The 25,704-nt window shown below is 45.2% G+C and overlaps 3 protein-coding genes across 3 annotated transcripts in view; 1 reads left to right on the top strand and 2 right to left on the bottom strand.

Moving 5' to 3' along the window:
* Nucleotides 1-4,410, bottom strand: part of KIF4A (kinesin family member 4A) — a 116,604-nt gene extending 112,194 nt beyond the window's left edge. The window contains exons 1-4 of the mRNA XM_035028698.1: nt 4,210-4,410; nt 3,967-4,107; nt 3,742-3,856; nt 614-804 (exon numbers count right to left, since the gene is read on the bottom strand). Coding sequence (XP_034884589.1) covers nt 614-804; nt 3,742-3,856; nt 3,967-4,086 — 426 coding nt within the window. The 5' untranslated portion in view covers nt 4,087-4,107; nt 4,210-4,410. The remainder of the gene's footprint in view (nt 1-613; nt 805-3,741; nt 3,857-3,966; nt 4,108-4,209) is intronic.
* Nucleotides 4,411-4,644: 234 nt separating this feature from the next.
* PDZD11 (PDZ domain containing 11) lies at nt 4,645-8,022 on the top strand. The gene is made up of 7 exons (XM_035028696.1): nt 4,645-4,717; nt 5,238-5,337; nt 5,788-5,871; nt 6,371-6,427; nt 6,759-6,857; nt 7,090-7,150; nt 7,316-8,022. Exons 2-7 carry the CDS (start codon nt 5,251-5,253, stop codon nt 7,348-7,350), a joined length of 423 nt encoding a protein of 140 aa, XP_034884587.1. The 5' UTR covers nt 4,645-4,717; nt 5,238-5,250; the 3' UTR covers nt 7,351-8,022.
* A 4,691-nt stretch (nt 8,023-12,713) lies between these two features.
* Nucleotides 12,714-25,531, bottom strand: ARR3 (arrestin 3). The gene is made up of 15 exons (XM_035028616.1): nt 25,458-25,531; nt 25,141-25,171; nt 24,930-24,990; nt 18,163-18,362; nt 17,976-18,035; nt 17,732-17,799; nt 16,939-17,074; nt 16,665-16,749; nt 16,327-16,399; nt 15,797-15,934; nt 14,165-14,248; nt 13,875-13,898; nt 13,633-13,685; nt 13,345-13,354; nt 12,714-12,807 (listed from the first exon to the last, which is right to left on the bottom strand). The coding sequence occupies exons 1-15, from the start codon at nt 25,529-25,531 to the stop codon at nt 12,714-12,716; spliced, it is 1,191 nt and encodes a 396-aa protein (XP_034884507.1).
* Between the last annotated feature and the right edge of the window lie 173 nt (nt 25,532-25,704).

Genomic DNA, 25,704 nt, shown 5'->3' with positions numbered 1-25,704 from the left:
CATAAATTTCCTGAACATGTGTTTGAGGTCACGAGGTTAGATATAACTGGTCAATCCAGTTGTACAGTGACATTCACTAGAATGAAAACCACACAAGGGTAGGGATTTTTATGTTTTGTTCACGGATATATTCCAAGTACCTAGAGCAGGCCCTGTAACACAGTAGGTATATTCAATAACATCTGTTGAATAAACACATTCTATTATCACACAGCTCAATACTTCACCCATTTTTTTAACATTCTTCCTGAAGTAGAAGCATTATCACTCAGGCCTCAAAACAGTAAAGGAAAATCAAATATTTTTCTGCAGACACTACAGGGAATCAGCAGCAGAGGCCAAATTGGAATTAAAGAACTCCTATCATCTTTTTATGCGGCAATGCCAACTCCTCCAACAATCAGATTAAACAGACTATTCTGACAAGAAAAGAACTGGGCAGGAGCCAGCTCCAACTGAGCCAGTAAATTTTCTCTATCAATTTATTAAAATGTAATTTACTAAAAATGCAATTTACTAATTTGAGTCATGCCAGGAAAAAACTCAATTTGGATTTATTTTTTCTATCCAAAGATACATTTGAATTCAGTATAATTAAAGATAAATCATTTACCTCTAAGTATGACACTTTCAGAGTAAATTCGATGTCACTCTTTTTATCAATTTCTTTGAAGAGCAATTGTATTACCCTAGGAATGACCCCAACTGTTGGTTCATTCTCTTGCTCTGCGGTGTATGCACCTCCCATTGAATAGGTTTTTCCAGAGCCAGTCTGCCCATAGGCCAGGACGGTTGCATTGTATCCTGGCAAAATAGAAATCACATGCATAGTGGTACTCAAATATTTTCATCCAATCAATATACACCATTTCCTTCAGCAATTACTTGCAACAAAATTGAGACTGCTCTCTTAAGACAGGGGTCTCTTAGGAACAGCAGACACAGAGAAAACTTATATGCATGCCAGGATTTTGCATTTCTCCAAACCAGCAAAGAAGAAAAATACCAGCCCCAGAATGTGTGCCCCTCTTCATTGCCCTTAAAAGCTAGGAAGTAAAACACTTAAAGATAAGACTGAGATAATGAAGGTGGCCGACTCACTGCCAAAAAGCCATTCAGAGCTTTATAATTCTACTTTTAGCAATTCTAAATTATGGGAATTAAATGAAAGTCTTAGAAGTTGCATAAATAGAAGGGATTCCAACATATGTTTTTGATGACCAGTCTTCATCTGAAAAGGCAACAAAGTTGATTTTTACGATCAGTGAAAGCATCCACTCCTTATCTAAACTCTCAGACTGCATCTGGACCATATTATCAGGCTCCTTGGCACTTTTTTTTTCTTTTTAAAAGAACTTGTTTGTCTAAATGAAGACCTTCCTTGATATTCTGAAAGATCATAAGATGTTACATCAAGATTTTCACTGTAATAAATAGCTAGTATCACCTGGCATGACCATGAGGCAAAAGAATAATATTCCATAATCTTCTACAATACCACAGATATGTGTACATAGTAATAACTGGGGAAACCAAGTTTCAGTACTTTCCCCAAAATATTCAGGGCTCTCTGGTATTGGGAATTCAGAGTACAAGAGGATGATGTTGAAAATATTGGCTGTGTCTTTGCAACTGAGAGCAATGTTAACCAAACATATATATTGGAATCACTATCTACTTCATATTCCTCTAAAGTCTATAATTTAATTCTCAGATTCCCAAGTTAAGATAAAAGTATAGAACTATAGTGCTCTTACTGAGCTGTGAAGCAACATTCTGAGGAAGATGACCAGATAATGAAGGGTCTGGAAACCATACTGTTTCCAGAATAGCTGAAGCAGACAGGGATGGTTAATTAGAAGAGACTTAGGCAGAATCACATAATTGTCTTCCAAATGTGTAAATAGGAAAAAGATTAACTTTATAGTGGAGAAGCCTGGCAGATAACACTGTAATCGAATAATCAAAATGAACATCAGCAGTAATAAAACAAATCATCATGTGCTGGCGATAGGATTCAATGGGAAGAATACAGCATCATTTCTGTGATATTCCTGGTACAGATATACAACCTGAATCCAATCATAAGTAAACATCAGACAAACCAAAATTGATAAACAGTTTACAAAACAACAACTGGTCTTTAAGAGTCAGGATCACAAAAAAAAAAAAAAAAAAAGACTGAAAAAACTTTAGAATGAAAGAGACTATAAAGAGACAGCACAACTAAATATAACAAGTGCTTTTGAACCAGATTCTTTTACTCTAAAGGATGTTATTGGGACAACTGGTGAAACCTGAACAAAGTCTGAGGACTAGATGGTAGTAATGTAGCAATGCTAATTTCATGATTTTGATGCTTATATGCTTATACTGTAGTTATGTAGGAGGAAGTCCTTGAGTGTGGCAAATATACACTAAAGTATTCAGGAGGCATCAGGTCAACAATCCATCTCAAATTATTCAGGAAAAAAGTTTTTTATGCTGTTCTTGCAACATTTCTCTAAGTTTGACATTATCACTTTAATATTTTAAAAGTTTGAAACAAAGTGTTCAGTGTGTCCTGAGCCATAACATTATTTTAAAAAGTGGGAAAAATATGTGAATTTGCCTAGAGGGATGAACTAACATCACTGGGTAGAAATTATAGGGAAGCAAATTTCATCTCTATATAATCTAGTGCAATTGGAGTTGTCCAAAATTCAATCAATGGGACCACCTTGTGAGTCAGTGAGTTCCCTATCAAAGGAGAAAAAATTTAAATAGACGCTAGAAGTTCACTTAGAGATATTGCTGGAAAGCATTTTTCTTTCAATGCAAAGTAAGACTACATAATGTACAAATGTGTCTTTTATCTTTAAGGGACTGGTGTGCCGTGGTTCAACTTCTTTTACATAGACCTCTGGTTTGAATCCTGAATAACCTCTGTACTGGAATAACAATAATTAAACATCTCTCAGGCACTGCTCCCTTCTTTAGAACCCTCCTATACTGCTATGGTCTTCAACAACACTAAAGTCTTAGCTTCTTCAATAAAGATTATTAACTGGTCAGAGTACTCAGGGGTTTTAGGAAATATTCTTCTTCACCTAAAAGAATTCTATTCATCATCCAAGATCTCACTCAAAGGTTCCCCATGCTGTGAAATTCACCCCTAATCCCCCAAGCAGAGTTAGTGCCATCCTTTTGGTTTTCATAACACTTGGAAAGCAGTGCTACTTCTATAGCAGGACTTACTCTATTGTGTATTTTTAACTTTTAAAATATTTTTTCTTAAAGATAAGTGCAAAAAGGTTAAAATTTTTTATGTACTTAAAATTATGTATGTAGTCATCTACTACCACTCCCACTCCTGGACTTTGAACTCCTCCAGGGCATGGAAGCTATGTAACTTTTCTCTGAATCCTCAACAGGCTTCAGAGTACCTGGGCCTTAAGTAGGTTGGCAGACTGATCATCTTCAGCACCCATGAAAGAGCTTAGAACTGAATGAAGTTCCAGGACAAACCAACAAAAATATATATACAAGTCAAAGATGGGCTGAACCACAGAAAGCAAATACAGTATAAAACTAGCATCAAGGGTACAGATTTTCGCAAATGATACTGAGTTAGTTCCCAGGCTGTGGGTTCTTTGAAGGCAGGACTCATGTTTCATCTATTGCCCTATTTGCAGCACCCATGTACAGTGGCTGACACAAAACATATGCTCGAGAACCGGTGGAAGAATTAAATAGCCTTACCTTTAAATATGCCTTTTATGAGTGGTGCTACTGCTGTATTGAAGACCTCTTCCTGTTCCGTAGAGGGGTCAAACACAAAATCGTAGGTAAAGGATTTGTCAGTACCAAGCACCACCTAGAGAAGGCAAGGGACAAGGAGTAAGAAAACTTGAAAGGCGAGACCACGCCCCTCACTGCCATTTGGCCCCAGCTGTTCAGAGGCAGGCCCAGGACTCTCGTACGCACCTGAGGCTCCCCGGGTACGAAGGAAAGGCACATCTGGCAGCCCTCACTAATCTCTTTGGGGACCAGAGGGCGACATCGCAGTGCCACTCTTACAGGAATTCCCTTCACCTCTTCCTTCATGATCCTATCGCAGCACCGTCTCTGCGGGGGGAAAAAAAGAAAAGATACTTGCTGATGAATCTTGGTAGGTTGGGAGGGGTGGGAGTTCCGGCCCGCCCTGGAGGGTGGGATGGGTTACGGAACTCAGCGGTAGCGGTGGCAGCCTCCCCGTCCCAGCGGGATCGCTGCCTCCGGAGAGTCACTGTCCCTCAGACTTGGCCACGACCGGACAGCCCGTCAAGTCCTACGCTCTGAAGAGAGCGAAGTGGAGTCTGAAATGAAAAGGAAACCCCCAGCGGAGATGACGACAAAGAACCAAAACCCCAGCGTCCCGGGGAAGGCAGATCCTGAGCTAAGGTGTGCTCCCTTAACTCACCGAACTAAACGTCCCTTCCCCGGTCTCCCGCCGCCCTGTCCCAACCGGAGCTTTAACCGCCAAGTTTCAAATCGGTCCCTGAGGCGCCAGCCAATCGGAGCGCAGCCAGATTGCTGGCAGAGCACGCACGTCGGCGCGCGCAGGAGTACGCGTTGGGAAGGGGAGGACCTGTGCGCCGCACCCTGAGCCCGCCCTTTCCGACCCACCCGAGCATCCGCTTCCGGTTTCCAGACTGAATTGGCGGTGAGCGGAGCCTGGGGTTCCTGCGGCCTGCGGGTGGGTGAGGCGGTATGGCACGGACCGCGGCTTGTGCGCCGGACTCCAGCAGAATGCGGGGCGGGGACCTGGAAGGTGGCTGGCGGTGAAGGAGGGGTCGTTCTGGGGACCCCCACCATTACTGATCTCATCTAGGGAATGTGGGGCGGTGCCTTGCCCCGAGTCCCTATGGATAGTTGGAGGCAGCCCTCTCTTGGACTTCGGAAATTAGACGCTCCTGATTTCCTCTTCTCTGGAATGAAGACGGTAACATCTATTTTGCAGGATTGTTGTGAGAAAGGAGATTGTCTCTATGGAGTAACTAACAGGTTGCTTGGCATCCAGGTGTTCAGCAAAGTTACTTGCTTTCTTCCATCTTTTTTCTTCTTTCTCTCTCTCAGCCTCTATCACCAGGAAGTGGGCTGAGCCGATAGACCGACAGCCTCAGGATGGAGTGGGGTTGTTTTTTGAAACTTGCTGGACTGCTGACCCTTTTGAACCGTTTTTTATCAGCTTCGATTCACCCTTCCTTCCATTCCAGGGCCTTGCTGGAGATGGACAGCCGGATTCCTTATGATGACTACCCCGTGGTCTTCCTGCCTGCCTATGAGAATCCCCCAGCATGGATCCCACCTCATGAGGTGGGAATGCTTAAGTAGGGGATTTATCCTTGTGGGCATGAGATGGTATATGAAAGGTAGGATGATGGCAGGGTTAGAAAGCTCAATGGAGGGTGAATTCTAGCCTTTGTTGTAGCCAGGGGACCCAGAAGTTGGATTCTGAACAACTGGGCTCTTTGGGAACTTCTAATGGAATCTGCCTGCCAGAGTCCATTCACACCAGAGAATTCTGGAAATTCAGAGCCCTAGTTTCTATTCTTTCAAGGTAAAGAGGTGGGGAGCTACTGGGCTGCTAACATTTCCCCATGCTATCCATCTACCCATTTGGACAGCGTTATCTGTTCTACTTAACAACGAAGCCCATGACCACACCTTTTCCTGACTTTAAGGTGATGCATTTGTAGTCCAGATGAAGGTGGGTATAAAATCTAAGGCTGGTAGTAAGATTTCTGGGGTTGCTGTGTCTTGCAGAGGGTATATCACCCAGACTACAACAATGAGTTGACCCAGTTTCTGCCCCGAATTGTCACACTGAAGAAACCCCCTGGAGCTCAGGTGAGCTTATGGAACAATTGTGTTTTTTTTGTTTTTTTGGTTTTTTTTTAGATTTTATTTATTTATTTGAGAGAGAGAGAAAGAGAGAGCATGCGCACACACAAGTAGGAGGGGCAGAGGGAGAGGAAGAAGCTGATTCCCCAGTGAGCAAGGAGCCCAATGCGGGGCTCCATCCCAGGATCCTGAGATCATGACCTGAGCCGAAGGCAGATGCTTAACCGACTGAGCCACCCAGGAGCTCCAGAACAATTGCGTCTTATTCCAGGCTAGCTTTGTCTGTACCAGGCCCAGAAGTTGACAGTGGTTGGGGGGATGGATGGGAAAGCAGGTAGGGAGGTAAGGAAACTTTTTACTGGGCAGAAAATCTGAGATACCACTTCCACAACTTCTGACTTCTCTCTGAGGAACACATAAGCCAAGCTATCATACAGTGATGCTATTAGATGTTCTTGTGTGCGTGATCTATATTGAACCCCCCTTCTGTGCTCTTATCTTACAGTTGGGATTTAATATCCGAGGAGGAAAGGCCTCCCAGCTAGGCATCTTTATCTCCAAGGTATGTGTGCCTGGTAGGCAATATGGATTGCTAGTTCCCTTTGTTAAATTACCAGATTGCAGAACCCTGGTGTCCAAAGGCCTGGGAGAAGAATGATACAATAGATCTACAGAAGGGGCATCATGGGGACACCCTTTCCCATTTAAAACTTCTCACCCAGCAAACCATCTGTTTCCCTACATTGTCTCTCTCTCTCACACACACACACACACACACACACACACACACACACGCGCGCGCGCGCGCTAGCACCTTACATTTGAATAGCACTTAATTTCACTTGCAGCCTTTGAAATTCTCTCGCCTCAATCTATTTTCTCCTTACCAATAGGTGATTCCCGACTCGGATGCACATCGGGCAGGACTTCAGGAAGGGGACCAAGTCCTAGCTGTGAATGATGTGGATTTCCAAGACATTGAGCACAGTAAGGTGAGCACAGCATCTGGGCTGTGGTGAAGCGAGAAGCCATCCCGGGTAGGAAAGGTTGGACAGGATTAGCCTGGTCTGTAACTTGGTAAGAAGGAGTTTCTGCTCAGGAGGTCCATCAGGAGGAGGAAGCTAGTAGTAACCCCGAAGGTTAGAGTAGCAAACTGTTCTTCTCCTGTTATGATACTGTCCTGGCTTGTATCTTCATTTGTACAAGCTGCTGTGTTCCTTCCAGGCTGTTGAGATCCTGAAGACAGCCCGCGAAATCAGCATGCGTGTCCGCTTCTTTCCCTACAGTAAGTGCCACTCTCTTTTTCATTTACCTGGTGGGGCCCTGGGTAGGAACTCTTTAAATACTGATTACTAAAGCCTCCACCCCCCAAGTTGGGGATGGGGAATTGGGAGCGCAGGCCTGAAAGTAACCTGTTCTTGTCTATCCTTTTCTTTTCTCCTTTCCCCAGATTATCATCGTCAGAAAGAGAGGACTGTACACTAGAGAGTTGCAGTCCATAGCCCTCCACAGGGAATCTTCTAGGACAAGCTGGTTAGGCCTCAGGGAAGCCTCTTGGGAACCTCAACTCTCAGCCCCACCCTGGCAGAGTGGCGTGGGGAAGATGGGGACACTGCCACCAAGCCAGCTAGCCAGCTGCATTACCCAGAGCGTACTGTACTCCTTGTTCCCTCGTTCTGTAGGTGAGCTTCATTCATTCCCTGAAACGGGAAGGATGGAGATACCTAGGTATAGCCTGTGGAGAGCCCAGCTAGAAAAGGCAACTGACATTTATTGAATATCACATGCTAGACAACTACACACGTGTCATATCATGTTCATCAGAGTCTAGAAATCAATAGAAAAAAGAATCTTGAGGCAACTGACGTTTATTGAATACCACGTGCTAGCCAGTTACACACGTGTCATATGTTCATCAGAGTCTAGAAATCAATAGCAAAAAGGATCCTGGGGGCCTTCCATCTCATCCCTTCATTGTACTACCAGTCTCAAATCACTCCGGAGACTCCCTGGGACTGCCCCCCCCCCCAACTCCCTCCTATCCTCTCTCCCCCAAAATAGTAAAAGGCAATGCTGAGGAAATGTCGGTGTGACTTTTGGATGATACTGACTGGGTTTTAAATGCTATTGAGGCAAAAATAAAAGCTCTTGCAAAGAGAGGTGCCAGTGGAAGTAGGAGCAACCCTCTACCTCCCTCACAACTGTATCTGGCCAGTCCGTCAGGGGGGCCCAGGAACCTTAACTTCAGTGTAACTGAGGAATGGTATAGGGTGAGGGGGGATACTAGAAGACACCGTGCCCCTTCGCTCTTGAGCTTTGGACATTTCTCTGCAAGGAGGTGGTGTTAATATAATTGCCTTCTTCCCCAGAATCTTTGATCTGGAACACAAATGAAGGGAGAGGCTTGGATGCATTCCTTTCAGGGACAGCAGTAAGAAATTGGTTCCCAACTTCCAGCTTGTAGGCTGAGTGGTACTGTTGACTTTCCCCCTTTTCTCCACCCCAGCCCCCAGATGACCTGCCACCGTCTTTGTTACCAGTCCACTGTTAGCCATTCCAGGCCACACCTTATGCCCTTTCCATTGGCATCTCTGAAATACCCATTCAGAATAGAATGGTTTCTAATGAGGTACGGGGTGAAGTGCCCCCATGATGAAAGTCCCCAATTTGCCTTGAAAGAATCCTGGGAAGCTTAAATAATGTATTTCCAAGGCCCTGCCCCTGGAGAGTGATTCTGTTGTTCTGGGGTCTAACCTGGAAATCTTGAGTTTAAAAAAAAAAAAAAGTCTTCAAATGTGGGAAACAGTTCTAAATAGTATATCGCTATGAGGAAGTTCTGGCTCTCTCTATAAATCCCACCTCAGCTTTACTATGCGCTGTTCTCCGGTAGCTACATCCTTGTGAGTAGAGGCAGAGGTAGTCTGCTTCCTGGGAAATCCTGTTCCCATTCTGTGCTCCTATTTGCTGTGCTGCCCCCCAGTGGCCATATGGAAAAACTGGAGGCTGAGATACTTGCCCAAAGGCATATTGCCTGAGTCTGCTGAATGTTGAGGTCCAAGACTCTGCCTGCTGTTAACGGGTTTTAAAACAGCTCATCTAAGAAGTGTGGTAAATGTAAAAAGCCCCAGCTAGGTGCCATGGGCCTAAGAGGCCAAAAGCCTCCTACCCTAAATTGGTTCTCACTTTAAGGTACCTAGAATGGGTCTTTGTTGGGACACTAGCATGATGCAATTGCATTGTAAAGGTCCAGGCATAGCATGGAGAAGACAAGCAATAACAGGCTGAGGCAAAAGGACCAGTCATTTATTGAGGGTGTAGATAAGAAAACACGGGGAATGAACTGTTTCCGCCTTTGAGGTATCCCAGCTGCTGTAGGACTGCATCCCCTATAGATGGCTTTTAGCAGTCAGAGAAGGTAAGGTGGGATTCCTGGGCCCTGCAATAACTTTCCACCCCACAGCTGCGAGACGCAGTCAAGAAAGAATGATAGCATTTTCAGGGGTTCTGTTAAAATTTTTTTTTTTTATTTTAAGTACACTCCACACCCATCGCGGGGCTGGAACTCAACGACCCTGACATTAAGAACCACATGCTCCACTGACTGAGCCAGCCAGGTGGCCCTCGGGGAGTCTCTTTTACTGCTAAGTTCAGGAATCATATGAAACCTTAGTAAGTAGCCAAGTATTTATTTTTAAAGATTTTTTATTTATTTGAGAGTGAGAGAGAACACAAGCAGGGGGGAGGGGCAGGGGGCAAGGGAGAAGCAGACCCCCCCCATGCTGAGCAGGGAGCCTGATGCAGGGCTCGATCCCAGGACCCCAGGACCATGACCTGAGCCGAAGGCAGACACTTAACCAACTGAGCCACCCAGGAACCCCAGTAGCCAAGTATTTAAACCTTAAATCTGAGGGTGAAGGAGATGGATTACTGGGAAGCCCAAATGCAATAAAATCAAATTAGACAGAGACCAAGTTATCAATAGGAACAATGGCTTTTGATGCCTGACTTTGTGGAAGGCTCCAGTTGGATTTCAACCACTGAAGTGTGTGTTAAGTTAAGAGGGATGTAGCTGGGGTTAAATCTCAACTACCAGGGGGGTAGCTTCTAGGAAACAGAAGAAGAATTCTGATCTTACCTCTTTTGCCTGAAGGCAGACCAGGGAGCTACTGTTGGCTGAGGTTAGTCCCATTTTCCCTTAAATATCAGTCAGGCCTGTCCTTAAACTCAGCAAAGGAAGTCTGCCTTCTCTGCATTACACTCCCTAGCCCAGCAAAGCTGGGAGAAAGGATACTCCTCTTCATTGGAAATGAATTCTGGATGGAAGGGCAGAAGCCATGTGCTGGAATAGCTGTGAGTGTGTGTGCGCGTGCGCATGCGCATGCGTGTGTGCACAAAAGGCCAGATTCAGAGACAATTCCAGGCCTTTTTACTGCATGATGGGGAAATGAACCTTGTACCCACCCCAAGATAGGACAAGGCAAAATTATCCAAAAGAGTGAGCAGTGGAGGGTAGCTAGAGAGAATAGTTCAACGGAAGTATCATAAAGAGAAATGAGTATTACATATTCCACATTATAACCGGTTTGGGCACTGGTTTCAAACATCACATTGAGGGCTCTGGATTTTTCCTTCCCTGTTATCTGCAGAGACTTGACAAATGAGAAATGATAGAAGGGACCAGATAGTGGTAAGTGGTAACTCAAAGTGAATAGGGACGGATCCTTCTGAGGTGTAATGATGCCTCCCCAGGACACGAACCGTAGAAGCCTTGAACCCATCACCTTACTGTTCCCTGAAACTGGTAAACTCCTCCTATGTAAACACAGCACAGTAGACCCTCCCCATAGGGATTGAGCTCTAGGTGTGCCAGAAGAAGTTGTACTTACACCTTACCTTTTGTTGTTCTGATCAGTGTTGTTACCCACTAACACGATGATGATACCACGTCTTTCTGCTCCTACATCTACCCACTTAACGTGCCTCCTTGGAAGCATTGATGTCTACAAGAGAATGTGTTGTGGAGAGTTGAAACATTTAGTAGAGGTTTAGAGAGAATAACGTACCTGTCCTTCCTCTCTGCTAGTCTTACCAACCTCCCTATTGTTTCCCTCAATCCCTTTTTCGAATAAAACATGGCATAACACCCACTTGTGAAGTCCCAGACCAGCCGCTACAACAGTTGAATCATGTGTGTAGCTAGAAATTTAGGCTGCAAAAGCACTCTTGGCCAACCGTGTCCCATAGCTGCCGCTGAACCTGCATAAGAAAATGTTTAGAGGGACGCCTAGGTGGCTCGGTCGGTAAAGCCTTCGGCTCAGGTCATGATCCCAGCCAGGGTCCTGGGATCGAGCCCCGCATCGGGCTCCCCGCTCAGCGGAGAAACCTGCTTCTCCCTCTGCCTGTCACTCCCCCTGCTTGTGCTCTCTCTCTCTGACAAACAAAATCTTCTAAAAAAATGTTTAGAAGGGAAAGAAACGTACCTTTTAAAGGCTAGAACTGAAAAGGCAAACCACAAAGTATCAAGGAAACCGTGTCTCTGCAAAGTGGCTGCTATGGCCACAAAGCAAGCGGCCTACCATCCTAGGACAGATCCAATCTCAATGTACTGTTTTGATTAAGAAAGACCCTGTAGAGCCGCCAGCTTAAGGATTCAAAGCCTTTTGGACTTCGTGTTACAGGTGGAGATTAGACGAAGGCAGAGAAAACGAGAAACAAAGCAGGGTTTGGCCATTTGGGGAGGCTCCATATTTTTCTTCCCCTGCTTTATCCACAGGTAATCCAAGATGGTGCTGCCTTACCATTAATGACTAGGCCTCAGGGGCTGAGGTATAGGGTTAGTGATATGAGAGTAAACACTCAGTATTTGGTCCTCCCAAGCGTATGATCTTAGGAAGTCGATTCCCACGATCGCCTGCAACCCAGAGTCAGATACTCTGCACCCCTCCTCTACTTCCAATACCAAGCAGTCTTAGACCCAGAAGTGGGGAATGGCCCTTGAGCAGGTTGTCCTGGCTCAACTTCTCAACGCTTACAATAGATCACCTTGATAAGAATCCCTAGGGGAGTTGGCAGAGGAGGGGGCAAAAATGTACCGTGTGATGCCTTGGTGGTGGGCTCACCTGGCAGGTGCAGTTGACGGTGTAGTACAGGAAGCCCTTGAGGAGGGGTATCTTCCCCACTGTGAGGTGGGTTAAGTAGGCCCCTCATCACCCTGAGCGAGGAGGAGGAAATTGTTCCCCCTGCCTCCAAAACTCTCCCCACACTCCATACCAACACGCCTCCCTATCTCCAAAGCCCCACCCAGATACCCTCCTCGCTCTGCTCCCCCAGGCACATGAGTTTGGATTTGTGCAGAGACCATCTTAATGGTTTCCAGGAGAAGCCTCTGGCCTCGCCGTGGGCCCTGCGTGCAAGGGTATACATCGCGGCAGGTGGATGGTGTGCTCTCTGTCCTTCTGCTCATCGCCTTGCTCTCTGCCCCAGGCCTGGGTGCACGGCCACGCCCCCCTCAGGCCCTGCCTGGAGCGGCGGGTGATCACGGCAGTAGGGTGGTGGGGGTGCTGCCGTGGTAGGGTGGGGGCAGGGATAGCCAGGGCCCAGAGGGAAAGTTGAAGGACCCACAGAGGGCGGGTGGCCTGCCAGAGGGAAGTCGGGGCTTGCTTAGGCTCTTAGCATGTAGCACATGCTACAGAATTGTCACTGACGGGGGCAGAGGGTGCTGTTCTCTGTAGTGCCATTACCCTCCCGGAGAAGGAAATACCAAAGAGATTGCCAGGCACGTCTTGGACAAGCTGATTTATTAGAGCATTACAGTGGGGCTCCCGCCCAGAAGCACTAGAGCGAGGTACTCAGCTTCCCTCATCCCCCTCTGCCACAGCCTCCTGGCTCTCCTCCCCGCGGTGCTCCTGCCGAGTAAACTCCTCAATGACTATGTCCTCAGAGCTTGCAAAGCAGCAGAGGGGAATGCAGGATTAGGAACAACATTCTGGGCATCGTCCCTGTTCACTCGCTTCCTGTGATCCCAGAAAAGTGACCCCTTCTCTGCTTCCCAACTCAGATCTAAAGCCCCCTCTGGGGAGCTACCCCCCTCAACCCGATCAATCAACCACTCTGTCTTGTTTCCCTTCGCTCCCTCCCGGGTTTCCCAAAACAAAAGTCCCCACACACCCACCCAGAGTGCTGGAGAGGAAATAAGAATGGAGGGTGGGGAAGAGGGAGGGGATCGAAGAATGAAAGACGGAAGTGGGGGCGAAGGAAAAAAAAATGGAAGGGATGAGGGGGAAGGAGTCTTCTGAGAAGAGCAGGGGGTGGAGTGTGTATGAAAAGCACTGAACTATGACACGAAGCTAAACCATGTTTCCACTGCACAGTATTGAAAGCACCACTCCAGGGAAGCATTTTTAACATTTCCATCATCACAAAATGGAGGGTGGCAATGGGGAAAGGGGGATGGGGCTTCCAGGCCTCACATTTCCTTACCTTGCAGCCTCTGGAGCAAGCGTGGAGAGGGAGGGAAGAATGGAGGTGAAGCTTCAGTTCCATGAAGAAATGTCTCATTTCTCTTCCCCCTCCCTTTTTAACCCCCTCCTCCCTCCCCTCCCCCAACTTACACACACACACACACACACACTGAAAACCTAGGAACCCAACCTGCCTATTGCTATACATTCTCTACCCAAACAGCCAGTCCTTGATTCCTGAGATCAGAACTGCTTGGTCCCCGACACTCAGGCCCACCATTCCTATCAGTGCCACCTGGTCACTCACCGTGTGATGGCTTTGGATGCATCAGGATCAGGGGCAGCTCCACACCAACATCACTGCAAGGATCCCAAGGGAGAGTCACATATCTCCCACCGAGGCCACTCCCTGAACCTCTCCCCCTCGGTTTTCTGGTCCCTGGGATGTCCTCAGACTCTCCTTTGGAGCTCTTTCAGTCTCCTTAGCTCCTCATCCTCCCCTTCTTGCTCCATCCCCTCCCCCCACAGCTTCCCCATAGCGTCTGTTACCTGGCTATCAGGTCACCTAGGATGCTGAGGGTAGAATGACACCGTAAAATTAGCAGCTGGAAATGGAAAGTGGCAACCTAGTTTTCCTGGGGGATAAGGGATCATAAGGCCAACTCAGCCACAGAATAGGTTTCTGGAAGGGAAGGTGGCTTGCTCACTGGTCTCACAGGTTTGGGAAACTGGTCTGGGAGAAGGGGTGGGGAACAGCTTGGTTGGGTCAGGTCAGCCAGGGAAGAAAACAGAAGTGGTTCCCCGGCCTCTGCCCAGACAGACCATGAACCCTCACTCACCCTCCACCAGACACCATCAGGTTGACTTTCACTTTGTAGGACACCAGGATCCCCAGGAGCTCCTTGTTCATTCCAGGTTGAAGACTGGAGGTGGTAGTAGTCATTGTTGTGTGTTTGTTGGGGGGATGGGGAGTAATGCATTCAGTCCCTCAGTCCCTTCCTGTGCACCTTTTCTAACAGGCCTTCCATGCTCATCTCTCCTACTCATTGAAATCACATTTCTGTTCCTAAAGTACCAGTTTTACCAGTCACCCTCTGCTCAAGAGCCTATCTCTCTGAGTATAACTACTCGGTGTGGCTTTCACGACCCTTAACGAACTGGCCCCACCCAGCCCCTCTAACCTCCTCTGCCCTATCTCCCTAACACCTGGGATACAACCTGGGACCCATCCTCTCTCCATGCTCAGAACACGCCTTGCAGATAACCACCTTCTGGCCTTTGCCCAGCTCCCAGTCTGGAATGCTCTTTCCTTCCTCTGTTGCTATCTAGATCCTACTCGTGCCCCAAGATCTAGCTCATTCAGTCTCCTCCAGAAACCCCACTCCAGCTATGCCGGCTTCTTTTCACTTCTATTGAATTTCTAATCTGAACCACATGTATAAACATTTAACCTTTAGACTGCATTTGCGTTCCTCTTTGTTCCCCACCTAGGCCATAAATTGACTGAAGGCAGAGACTGTCTGAAACTTCCTTGTATCCTCCCACGTTGCTTAGCATAGGAATGAGCATGTTAACAGGTGCTCCATGAAAACGCACTGATTGGAAAATAAGACACAGAAAACTGTATGATACTGGGAAAGTCTCTTCATGACCCTGGAATACTGATCCTTTATAAAATAATGCTGTTTGGATGATTTCTAAGGGTCTTTCTAGCAATAACAATCTATAGCCACAAGATTGATAAGGCACGGAGAAGGGCAGGGGACAATTAGCACTCATCAGGTGGCGGCAGATGGCTTTTGGTGGGAGACGCATCTAGCACTAGGGCCCCCAAAGACAGGACCAAATGAATGATTGGATAGAATTCTATCAATTCCTATTATATCGTTCTCCTTTTTTTGGTCCTCCTCATCCTCCTCCATTTCTCATCTCCTAGTCTTTTCACTCCATTTCTGTCTTTGCTAGAGAGTAGCTACTCTAGAGATCATAGTGTTAGAGCCAGACGGCATGTGGTAGAATCCTTTCCACCTCTGCCACTTTCTAGCGATGTGGGCTTGGACCAGTTCCTTCATCTCTCTGGGTCCTTAAATGTAAAATGGAATAAGAACACATATCCAGCCTACTTTAATGTGATTCTTATAAATAGTATGTATATATATACATAGATATATGTATATATGTATAGATATATATGACCTTCGTGAGCTGTGAAATATTATACAACACAGGGAATTTTCCTCACTGCTTTTTCCTTTCTTGCTGCCTGTGACCTAAGCCTGGGCATTGGTCCCATGGGCATTATTTAGCTTCCTATTGGCCCTCAGGCCTGCAGGGGTCTCTGAACACTGGCCTAGGGACATTTAAAAAAATAGGTAGGCTTCCTTAACAGTGAAAGCTCAGAACTGTATACATAGCATGGAGAATGGGTAAGGGGATAGAAAATGGAGGTTGGGCATCACATTTGAGCTTACATTGTGCTAGAGGCCAGATTGGTATCACCATGCTTGGGTTTGCCATCCAGCGCCAGGCCCTGTTTCTGGCAGTTGGCAGCCAGGAGCGGGGTTACTGCGAAGCTCTTAGAGAAGCTGGAGTTAGCAGCTATAGTCTCCCTTCAAAAGGAGAAAAGAACTTAGGCAAGGCTTGCCAGTTAAGTGTACTTTCATTCCCAAGACTGTCTTGCACAATTCCACAAACCTACTGGAGTATCCAAGAGAGCGGGCATGTCCCGACTGTGGAGAGTGGGAGCAATTCACTCCAGTGGGAAATCCTTATGCCCCTGACCTCTCTCAGCATTTTGACGGTCCTCTTGTGGGTATCCACCCTCTGGTTCTCCTGGGAATCCCTCCCCTCCTCTACACCAGCCCTCACCTTGACCTTCCTCAGTCCTGGGTTCTTAGCCTCTTCCTTCTTTCCCCAACCCCCTCCTTTGCCTCCAGTCCCCGACCCTTTTCCCACCAACCAACCCCTTGGCTCTCTGACCCCGGCCCCGGTGCCAACTCACGTGAGCTCCTGAATGAACACGGTCTTGGTGTACTTGTCTAAGGAATACAGGACAACATCTGTGATCTGGTCAACTGAACAGCCAGGAAAAGCACATGACTATAATCAATCAGTCATCCTCAAGACCCCAACTCACTGCCCTCAGATGTGACCTGATACATGGGTACACTATGCATGGTGCACTAAGATGTGCTTGTGGGCAAACAGAGATAGGCCCTTAGATAAGCCTGCATTAGAGAGAAGGTCTAGATGAATGCAGACTGGGTAAGTGGGGCAGAGATTTGGAAAAAGACCCGCGGATTAGGGACCGGTGCAGGGGGAATAGGAAAAGAAGCTCACTTGAAATCTTGATTTTTTTGATGACCTTGTTGGTGCAGTTGTTGATAGAAACATTGACAGAGATGGGTTTGCCGTGGTAGTGAACCTGAAGCAGGGGGAGAGGCTCATCACAAGGTTGGAGGGAGAACCCCCAGATCAAGACCTAGAATTCTTGTTTCCTTAGCACTGTTGCCGCCCTGGCTTCCGTCTCTGTCTACCCAAGTAGGAAATCAGTGAAGGATCAGGGTTTCGGAGGGGTTTCAGGGTGAGGGGTCAGGAAGTGGGGGTCACAAACCTCCCTGTCCATCCAGGCCTGCAGCTGTAGGGGCTGAGCTGACAGAAGGAAGCGGTGGGTAGTCTGGGCACAGGGGCCAGGGCCTGGCTCCGTGGGTGCAAACTGTATTTTCCGAACCACCAGCCGCACGGAGTCTCTGAGTAGAGGCCAAGAGGTTAGCCAGAACATCTCCTTGGGGACTCACAGACCTTTTCCATGCCAACCCCATGGCCCGGTCCTTGCTTGGGGTGGGGGTGGGTGGAGGTGGGGTAAAGCCTCCCCCCAGAGAATTCCTCTAGACCATCAATGGAGGTATCCAGACCATGGGTCGGCTCACGATGGCTCACTGGCCAAATCTGGCCTGCTGCCTGTTTTTGGATGGCCCACAAGCTGAGAACGGTTATTGCATTTTTAAATGGTTGAAAAAAGTCAAAGTACGATATTTCATGACATGTGGAAATTATATAAAATTCAAATTTTAGTGTCTATAAATAAAGTTGTATTGGAAGACAGCCCAGCTCATTCATTTACATACTGTCTGTGGCTGCTTTCACACTACAATGGCAGAGTTGAGTAGTTGCAACCGAAACTACAGGGCTGGCAAAGCCGAAATATTTATTTTTTGGCCCTTTCCAGAGAAGTTGGGACTGCCCTGGAGCAAGGAAGAGAAGCCAGAGGAGAATCAGAGCTGGACCTCTGAGTTGGTGGCGACGGTACTGGGGAGGTTACAAGTAGGGCTCTTTCTGTCCTGAGATTGAGATCTGTTTCCTAGCACAGGCTGGAGGCAGGGATTTTGGAGAGGACCGAAGATTACCTCTTGGAGATTTTCTCCTCCAGATTTTCAGCACAGAAACTCTTCACTTCAAAATCAATCCCACAGGCCTGCAAGGGGGCAGGGGCAAAGAGAGAACTCATTTCCAACTAACCTCTCCTCTTGGGTCTCTAAGGAAATGCCTGACCCCATCCTTTAGCTATCCGTTTCTCCAGTCTTGTCCCTTTGTCCCCCTGTCCCTCTTCCTGGCACTATTTTTCCCTCTTTCTCGGAACCCAGACATCACCTTCCCTGCATCTTCAGGCCCTGGCTGCAGTGTCACCGAACAGGGGAGGTTAACAGCCATCTGGGGAATCAGAAAGAGGTCAGCAAACAGGAGAAATAGGGCCCCCCTTCCTTTGTTTTCCCTCTTTAGCTTCGCCTCTTAATCTCCCCTGGAAACCTTGCCCAGGACTGGGGGGAGGGGTCAGTACCTGCAGGGTAAAGGGGTGGGCATTGTCCCCCAGCTTTTGCAGCAGTCGCTCCTGTAGGACTGTGAGGGACCCTTGGGGGCTGGTGGACTCACGTGGGAACACTTGCTGCACCTGTACGTACAGATCTTTGCGGAACGTCAGACCAATCACATCCAAGTCATCGTGGCCATAGCGGAAGGCACATGTCAACGTGACAAACACTGCAGGCAAAGGAAGAAGAGAGTGACCTGTCATGCCCAAGGGAGAAAAGAAGTTCTTAAATGGCTCAGAGGAAGGCACAGAGAGACAAGGGAATATGATTGAAACCATATGGCCATGAAGAAAAGGATTAATACATTAGACTACAGTAAAATTTAAATCTTCTTTACATTAGGAGTCTTTATAAACAACGAAACAAGCAAAAGCCTGGGAGAAAATATTTGCAACATGCATAGCAAACAAAAGTTTAGCCTTCCTAACCTGAAACTAATGAACGTTGTGTGTCAACTATACTTCAATAAAAAAGCTTCACATTTGTCACATATAAAGAACTCCCGCAAATCAACAGTTTAAAAATCCCGATATAAAAGTGTGTAAAGAGTATGGAGAGGCTCTTCGCAGAAGCACAAAATAGGCCAATGAGATATGAGAACATGGTGGGTCGCCTGGGTGCTGCAGTCGGTTCAGCATCTGACTCCTGGTTTTGGCTCCAGCCATGATCTCAGGGTCATGGGATCGAGCCCCACGTTGGGCTCTGCACTCGGTGTGGAGTCTGCTCGAGATTCTCTTTCCCTCTCCCTCTGCCCCTCCCCCCTGCACGCTCTCTCTAAAATAAATAAATAATAAATCTTTAAAAAAAGGATATGAAAACATGTACAGTCTCGTTAGCAATCAGATAAATGCAGATTAAAACTGCAATGAAATAACATTTCACACACATCAGGTTGTCAAAACATGTAAAAGTCTGACGGTACTAAGGTTCACTGCACACTGCTGGTGGGAGTATACATTAGGACAACCACTTTGGAGAAACTCCAGATTGAGTAAAACTCAATCTGCTTATGTATTACGATCTAAGAAGAATTTAGAGGAACTCTTGCTCATGTTTATTGAGGAGATACATATGAGAATGGCCATTGCATCAATATTACATTTGTCGTAGCATAAAATTAGAAATCATTTCAATATCAGTGAAAGAATGGGTAATAATAATAAGGTACAGTATATTCATATAATAGAATGCTAAGCTGAGGTTAAATTAACTAGAGCGCCATGTATTAACATGGTTAAGTCTTAAACTATTGAGTCAAAAGAAAGCTAGCTTCAGAATGATACGCACAATCCAATACTGTGTATATGAAGTTTAAAAGCGTGTAGAACAACGCCAGAGTTGCTTACAGATACATAAATATGGAGTAGAAGTATAGAAACAACATCGGAATAATAAACTTCAAATGCAGGATAGTGGTTCCCTGGGGTGGAGGCTGGGAGAGGAGGAGGGAAGGAGGAGAGGGAATGGGATTAGGGAAGGACACATGGGAGACCAGTTTGTTTCTGTAGTTCTTTTTAAAGCTAAGTGGTGGGTACTAGGTATTTATTACATAATTCTCTAGGGTCAGACTACCTGGGCTTGAATATGACTTGTATGAATCCCTCGAGTTCTCTGAGCCTCAGCTAATTTGCCTGTCAATAGTGGGAGCTCTACATATGTTATTTAGACTTCACAACAATCCTCTGATGTGTCATTATTATTTGTTAAATATTTTATTTTCTTAAGCAATTTTTACATCCGATGTGGGGGCTTGAAATCATGACCCCGAGGTCAAGAGTCACACTGGCTCCCCCCTCTTCTGGAGTATTAGTATCTCCAATTTACAGGTAGAGAAAATGAGCTCAGAGAGTGATGGCCCAGGGTTTCAACCCAGGCCTGTGTGACTCCAAAGCCCAGACTTCTGTATGCCCAACCTAAGTCATAGGAGTTCATGTGAGGAGTTGATGTATAAGAAATCCCTTTGGAAACTAATTATAGATGTGAATGATGATAACGGTCATGGGAATATTGGTAGAAATTGGATAGTTATAAATGAACTCATACGTATGCAGCTGGTACCTAAGAGTAGGGGCAAATAGAAAGCTGCATCAGTGAACTAGAGGAATGTGGGATGGGGTGCAGAGTCATACCTGTCCAAGGACAGAGTGACAGAGATTGAGGGAAGGGAAGGAAAGGAAGAAGAATCTTACTTCTATCAGGAGCCCTGACCCACAAGGAAAGAAAAGTACCGACAGCCACACACTAGGAGACAGCAACTTGTTTTAGTATTTTTAAGAGATCAAAATACTGAACAGCCAGATATCTGCTTTTAAAATTAAGAACAAGGAAAGTGAATCTATATTCAAAAGATACAATGAAGACTGAGAGTAATGATAATGGTAGTGTTTATAAGGACTGGGATAATGTCAGCCTCGTATATTGCAGGAGGGAAAGTTAACTGGTACAATCATTTTGGAGGGCAGTCTGGCAATAGAAAGCTTTAAAGATGTGTGAATGCAGGATGCCTGGGTGGCTCCATCGGTTAAGCGTCTGCCTTTGGCTTGGGTCATGATCCCGCGGTCCTGGGATTGAGTCCCACATCGGGCTCCCTGCTCAGTGGGGAGCCTGCTTCTCCTTCTGCCTGCCGCTCCCCCTGCTTGTGCTCTCTCTCTCTGACAAATAAATAAAGTCGTTTAAAAAATATGTGAATGCTCTTTAGCAATTTATTTATTTATTTGACAGAGAGAGTGAGAGAGCACAAGCAGGGGGAGCGGCAGAGGGAGAGGGAGAAGTAGGCTCCCCACTGAGCAGGGAGCCCGATGCGGGGCTCGATCCCAGGACCCCAGGATCATGACCTGGGCCGAAGGCAGATGCTTAATCGACTGAGCCACCCAGGTGCCCCTGGCCATTCGTTTCTTCTCTAGGCATTTAGTCTAAAGAAATAATTGGACAAGTATGAAAAATATATATGTGTGTGTGTGTGTGTACATACACAGACAAGTATGCACTTCACAGGGTTGTTTATAATAGCCAAAAAAGTCTGATTGAAGATTGGCTAAATATATTATGGTACCCCCATGTGGTATACTACTAGACCTGAAAAATGCATAGATTTCTACATATTAACATAGGTGAAAAAGAAGGTTAGAAAATATTATTTATGGTATTGCATTTAAATAAAAATATAGCTATTTTTGCATGGAAAATATGAATACATATGAACTAAAATATTATTAGTGATTATCTTTGAGTGATAGGATTGTAGGTCTCTTTCTCCTTCATCTGTACTTTCTAATTTGTCTACAGTGGAGACAAACTTCACAACTTTCAGAAGATGTGACAAATAAATTCCCCTTGGCTTTCAATTATGGCCAATTAAAGAGGGTGGAGAGAGGGAGAAAGAAAAGGGAAAGGAAAGAAGGAGGAAAAGAAAGGAAAAGACAGAGAAGGTGAGAAGGAGAGGAAAAGAGGTGACTGGAAGGAACCATGGGAGGGAAGAAATGAAAGAGACGAGGAATAAGACAGAACAAGATCAAGAGGGGTGAGGCAGAGGGATATGTAGTAGCCCCTGAGGTGAGGGTGGCAAACAGATGGATGGTTCTGGCACATCCCCCTGTTTACAAGTGGGGAGGGCATCACCTCCCCCCCCTTCCTGGTTCCTTAGCAGTTTAGGATCAAGCTTTTTGTGTGCTAGAAAATAGCTCGTTTGCATTTTTAAAAATCCAACATCTATTCTAAAGTTATTAATTTATATTTGTGTCTGTTAGACGAATAGTACCTCTTAATTGTGTGAAAACCAGAAAATACAAACAAAAAGAGTAAATCAGAGCTCTGCCATCACACATCATATTGCAGAGATAACTGCTGTTAATATCTCTTTCACCTGCTTCCCCGCTTCGTGTTTTTAATTAAACATAAGGCTACCTTAGATATTTGTGCCATTGCCTTTTTGAAAGTGAACTTTTTATTTTGAGAGCACTGTAGATTCACATGCACTTGTGAGAAATAATACAGAGAGATCCCAGATAGATTTTTGTTAAATAATTCATCTATACTGCCTTACAATTGGCCTTTATCACTCAGTAGTGTAGTATAAGCACATTTTACATCAACAAATGAAACTTGATAGAAAAAAATATTAGAAAATCTGCAAATAAAATCATCTTCATAAAAGTAACAAAACATGTAAAAGAGCCAAGGAACAAAGTGAGGAAATAGACACAACTTAAATGAAGAGTAATAAAAAATTCTACTAAGGAACATAAAGAAAGACTCAAAAGGGAAAAGACATCTTACTTCTGGATCAACATGCATTTTCTAAACTAAGTATTTCCTTCTGTAGGTTATTCTGAAGATTTTGTAGGAATGTGAAAAAATGATTTAGGTTTTTTTTGTTTTTGTTTTTTTTTTAGAATACAGAGTAATTGAGAGTCTTAAATTGGTTAATTTACCAGCTATTCCCCAGAATTCCTCTGATATTTAAAACTGGCTGGACTGCTTATCCACACTGTTTAATCAGAAAGACTAAGGTTATTTTATCTCACGGTATCTAAAGGTTATGTTTGAACTAGTATTCATCAATTTGTTCTGAGCCTTTTTTAAGCCAAACCCAATTTTCAAACTTATTGAATCATAGAGTAAAAAAAAAATTCTTAAAAAGCAGTGCAAAACAGCAAAGGAAACGGTCAAGAAAACCAAAAGACAGCTGACAGAATGGGAGAAGATATTTGCAAATGACATATCAGATAAAGGGCTAGTATCCAAAATCTATAAAGAACTTATCAAACTCCACACCCAACAAACAAATAATCCAATCAAGAAATGGGCAGAAGACATGAATAGACATTTTCCCAAAGAAGACATCCAAATGGCCAACAGACACATGAAAAAATGCTCAGCATCACTCGGCATCAGGGAAATCCAAATCAAAACCTCAATGAGATACCACCTCACGCCAGTCAGAATGCCTAAAATTAACAAGTCAGGAAACGACATGTTGGTGAGGATGTGGAGAAAGGGGAACCCTCTTACACTGTTGGTGGGAATGCAAGCTGGTGCAGCCACTCTGGAGAACAGTATGGAGGTTCCTCAAAAAGTTGAATATAGAGCTACCCTATGACCCAGCAATTTCACTGCTGGGTATTTACCCCAAAGATACAAATGTAGTGATCTGAAGGGGCACATGCACCCTAATGTTTATAGCAGCAATGTCCACGATAGCCAAACTATGGAAAGAGCCTAGGTGTCCATCAGCAGATGAATGGATAAAGAAGATGTGGTGTATATATATACGATGGAATATTATGTAGCCATCAAAAATTTGAAATCTTGGCATTTGCAATGATGTGGATGGAACTAGAGAGTACTATGCTAAGCGAGATAAGTCAATCAGAGAAAGACATCATCATGTGATCTCACGGATATGAGGAATTTGAGAAACAAGACAGGATCATAGGGGAAGAGAGGGAAAAATGAAACAAGACGAAACCAGAGAGGGAGACAAAGCATAAGAGATTCTTAATCTCAGGAAACAAACTGAGGGTTGCCGGAGTGGAGGGGGGTGGGAGAGATGAGGTGGCTGGGTGATAGACCCTGGGGAGGGTATGTGCTATGGTGAGCGCTGTGAATTGTGTAAGACTGATGAATAACAGAACTGTACCCCTGAAACAAATAATATATTATATGTTAATAATAATAAAAAAAAAACAGTGCAAAAATATTTCAGTGTAATGTTGATCTATGGTACTGTGGCCAGAGTAATGTCTCTTGTTGTTACTTGGTGGAGCTATTGTTTTCTTTGTTTCTTTACTTGGGATCCCCTCCCCGCCAAAAAGATAGGGGGTTTCCCTACACAGAAGGAGAGGTGGAAAGATATATACCAGAGGTTGCAAAATGTCAGTCTGAGGGTCACATCCAGCCTAAGGAAAAATAAATTTTTTTTAAATCTATCCAGGCTTTAAAGAATGTTTTAGTTAGCTGCCAACATTTGAAGATCAGGAAATTTGCATGAAAATATGGATTTCTGGAGCACTGGATCTTTCCATAGCCAGTCTAAGCCCATGTTCAGTTTAGCAACAAAGTAAGAGGACCACCAAAAATAATAAAGAAAATCAGAAATTTTAGAAAGAAACTATTTTAATTCCAGCACACATGTAAATGTTGTATACTTTTGAAAAATAAAATTTCATTTATGTTTTAGAAATATATCTATGTTGAATATTATTTGGGGAAAAGGTACCATAATCTTTTTAGAATTTGGGCTTCTGAAGGTCTTATTCTGAGCTTCATTTCCAGTTCCATTCCAACAATTGGAAAATTTGGCCACACTGGGCTAAAATTCCCGGTTGTTTGCCCCCACCAGAAAAGGCATTCACAGTTCCCACCACTTTTTGGTTTTGTTATACCCCTCTGGTCCACTCGTCCACGCTACTCATTCAAGTTACTTGTCTGGCATGCGTGACATTTCAGTTTGGGGTCCCTGGCACATACAAAGGCCAAGAGAATTTTTACTTACTCTTTCGATCTTTTAAGTAATCAGGGTCAACCAGGACCACACCATCTGTGTAGAGAGGGAGAGACAGCACCGCGTTCAGGAAAAATCCTTAGACTGTGAAACGGAAGTCAATCCCTGAAATAGCTCCTCCCATTTTCCCCTTTAATTGGCCTCCTCTTCTGCATGTTCCTTTCTTGGCTTTCTTTTAGTTCCTGGCTCCCATTCCCTTCTCCCCAGGCGCTTTCCCTTTTTGGACTCACTGACCAATGGGATCCACCATGTCCACATGGTCCACGAAGTCCCGTTTCCCCAGGTAGAGGGCAAGCTGTTGTGGAACAACCTGGCATGTTATTCTCATAATCATCTTTGAATGGGTTCCCCTGAGGCCCCCAACGCAAACCCTTGAGACCTTGAAGGAGGTACCCACCTATCCCTTTTGCCCTCTCATTTGCCAGGCTAAGCCAGGTTCTCTCACCTTCCCATTGGAGCAGGTCTTCTTATACACCCTATAAAGAGAAAATCAGAAAGAAAATAGGGAAGGTCATTGGGAGAGAAGGGAAGAGGAAAAGAAGGGCGAGGAGAGGAAGGGAAGTGGTGGAGAAAAGGAAATATTCCTAGGATTAAGAGAAGAGGCCCAAGGAGCATGAAATGGTACAAAGGTGGAGGTAATTGGTAGAGTTCAAATTACAAGTTGAGGAGAGGTTGGAAACTCCTCTACCCCAAAGGCAAGCACTTGGGTTTGGGTAGGGGACAAGTCACTGATTCAGAGAATTAGAAGGGGTTCTTACTTACCTTGAGCTCTTGGCCATGGAGTTGATGTTGAGCCTTTTCTGAGAAGAGAGAAAGAAGGAGGAAAACTCAGTCATTTGGTCTCTCTTCTCCTTGCCCCACTCTGGGATACCATCCAGACACACCTAGTGTGCAACCTTTCCCCCTTAAATAGATACCTCTCCACCATAAAGTGCCTTATATTCTCCCTTCTGCCAAGGGTACTTACTCAGTCATACTCTCACCCATCCCAGGCATGGGAAAAAACAAA

This window comes from Mirounga leonina, unplaced genomic scaffold (assembly GCF_011800145.1).
Source record: "Mirounga leonina isolate KUSES-001 unplaced genomic scaffold, KU_Mleo_1.0 Mir_204, whole genome shotgun sequence".
Taxonomy (NCBI): Eukaryota; Metazoa; Chordata; class Mammalia; order Carnivora; family Phocidae; genus Mirounga; species Mirounga leonina.
The sequence above is the reverse complement of the archived record's forward strand: the minus strand, read 5'-3'. Positions and strand labels throughout refer to the sequence as shown.

What these genes read in the sequence shown, in the direction of transcription:
- PDZD11 (XM_035028696.1), top strand. Translation starts at nt 5,251, where the DNA reads ATGGACAGCCGGATTCCTTATGATGACTACCCCGTGGTCTTCCTGCCT. An exon ending in AAGACATTGAGCACAGTAAG is followed by an intron (nt 6,858 to 7,089) that starts GTGAGCACAGCA and finishes TGTTCCTTCCAG; the next exon opens with GCTGTTGAGATCCTGAAGAC. An exon ending in TGTCCGCTTCTTTCCCTACA is followed by an intron (nt 7,151 to 7,315) that starts GTAAGTGCCACT and finishes TCCTTTCCCCAG; the next exon opens with ATTATCATCGTCAGAAAGAG.
- ARR3 (XM_035028616.1), bottom strand. Translation starts at nt 25,531, where the DNA reads ATGACTGAGTTTTCCTCCTTCTTTCTCTCTTCTCAGAAAAGGCTCAAC. An exon ending in AATCTGGCCTCTAGCACAAT is followed by an intron (nt 14,249 to 15,796) that starts GTAAGCTCAAAT and finishes TACCACCTCCAG; the next exon opens with TCTTCAACCTGGAATGAACA. An exon ending in CTGATGGTGTCTGGTGGAGG is followed by an intron (nt 13,899 to 14,164) that starts GTGAGTGAGGGT and finishes TTCTACCCTCAG; the next exon opens with CATCCTAGGTGACCTGATAG.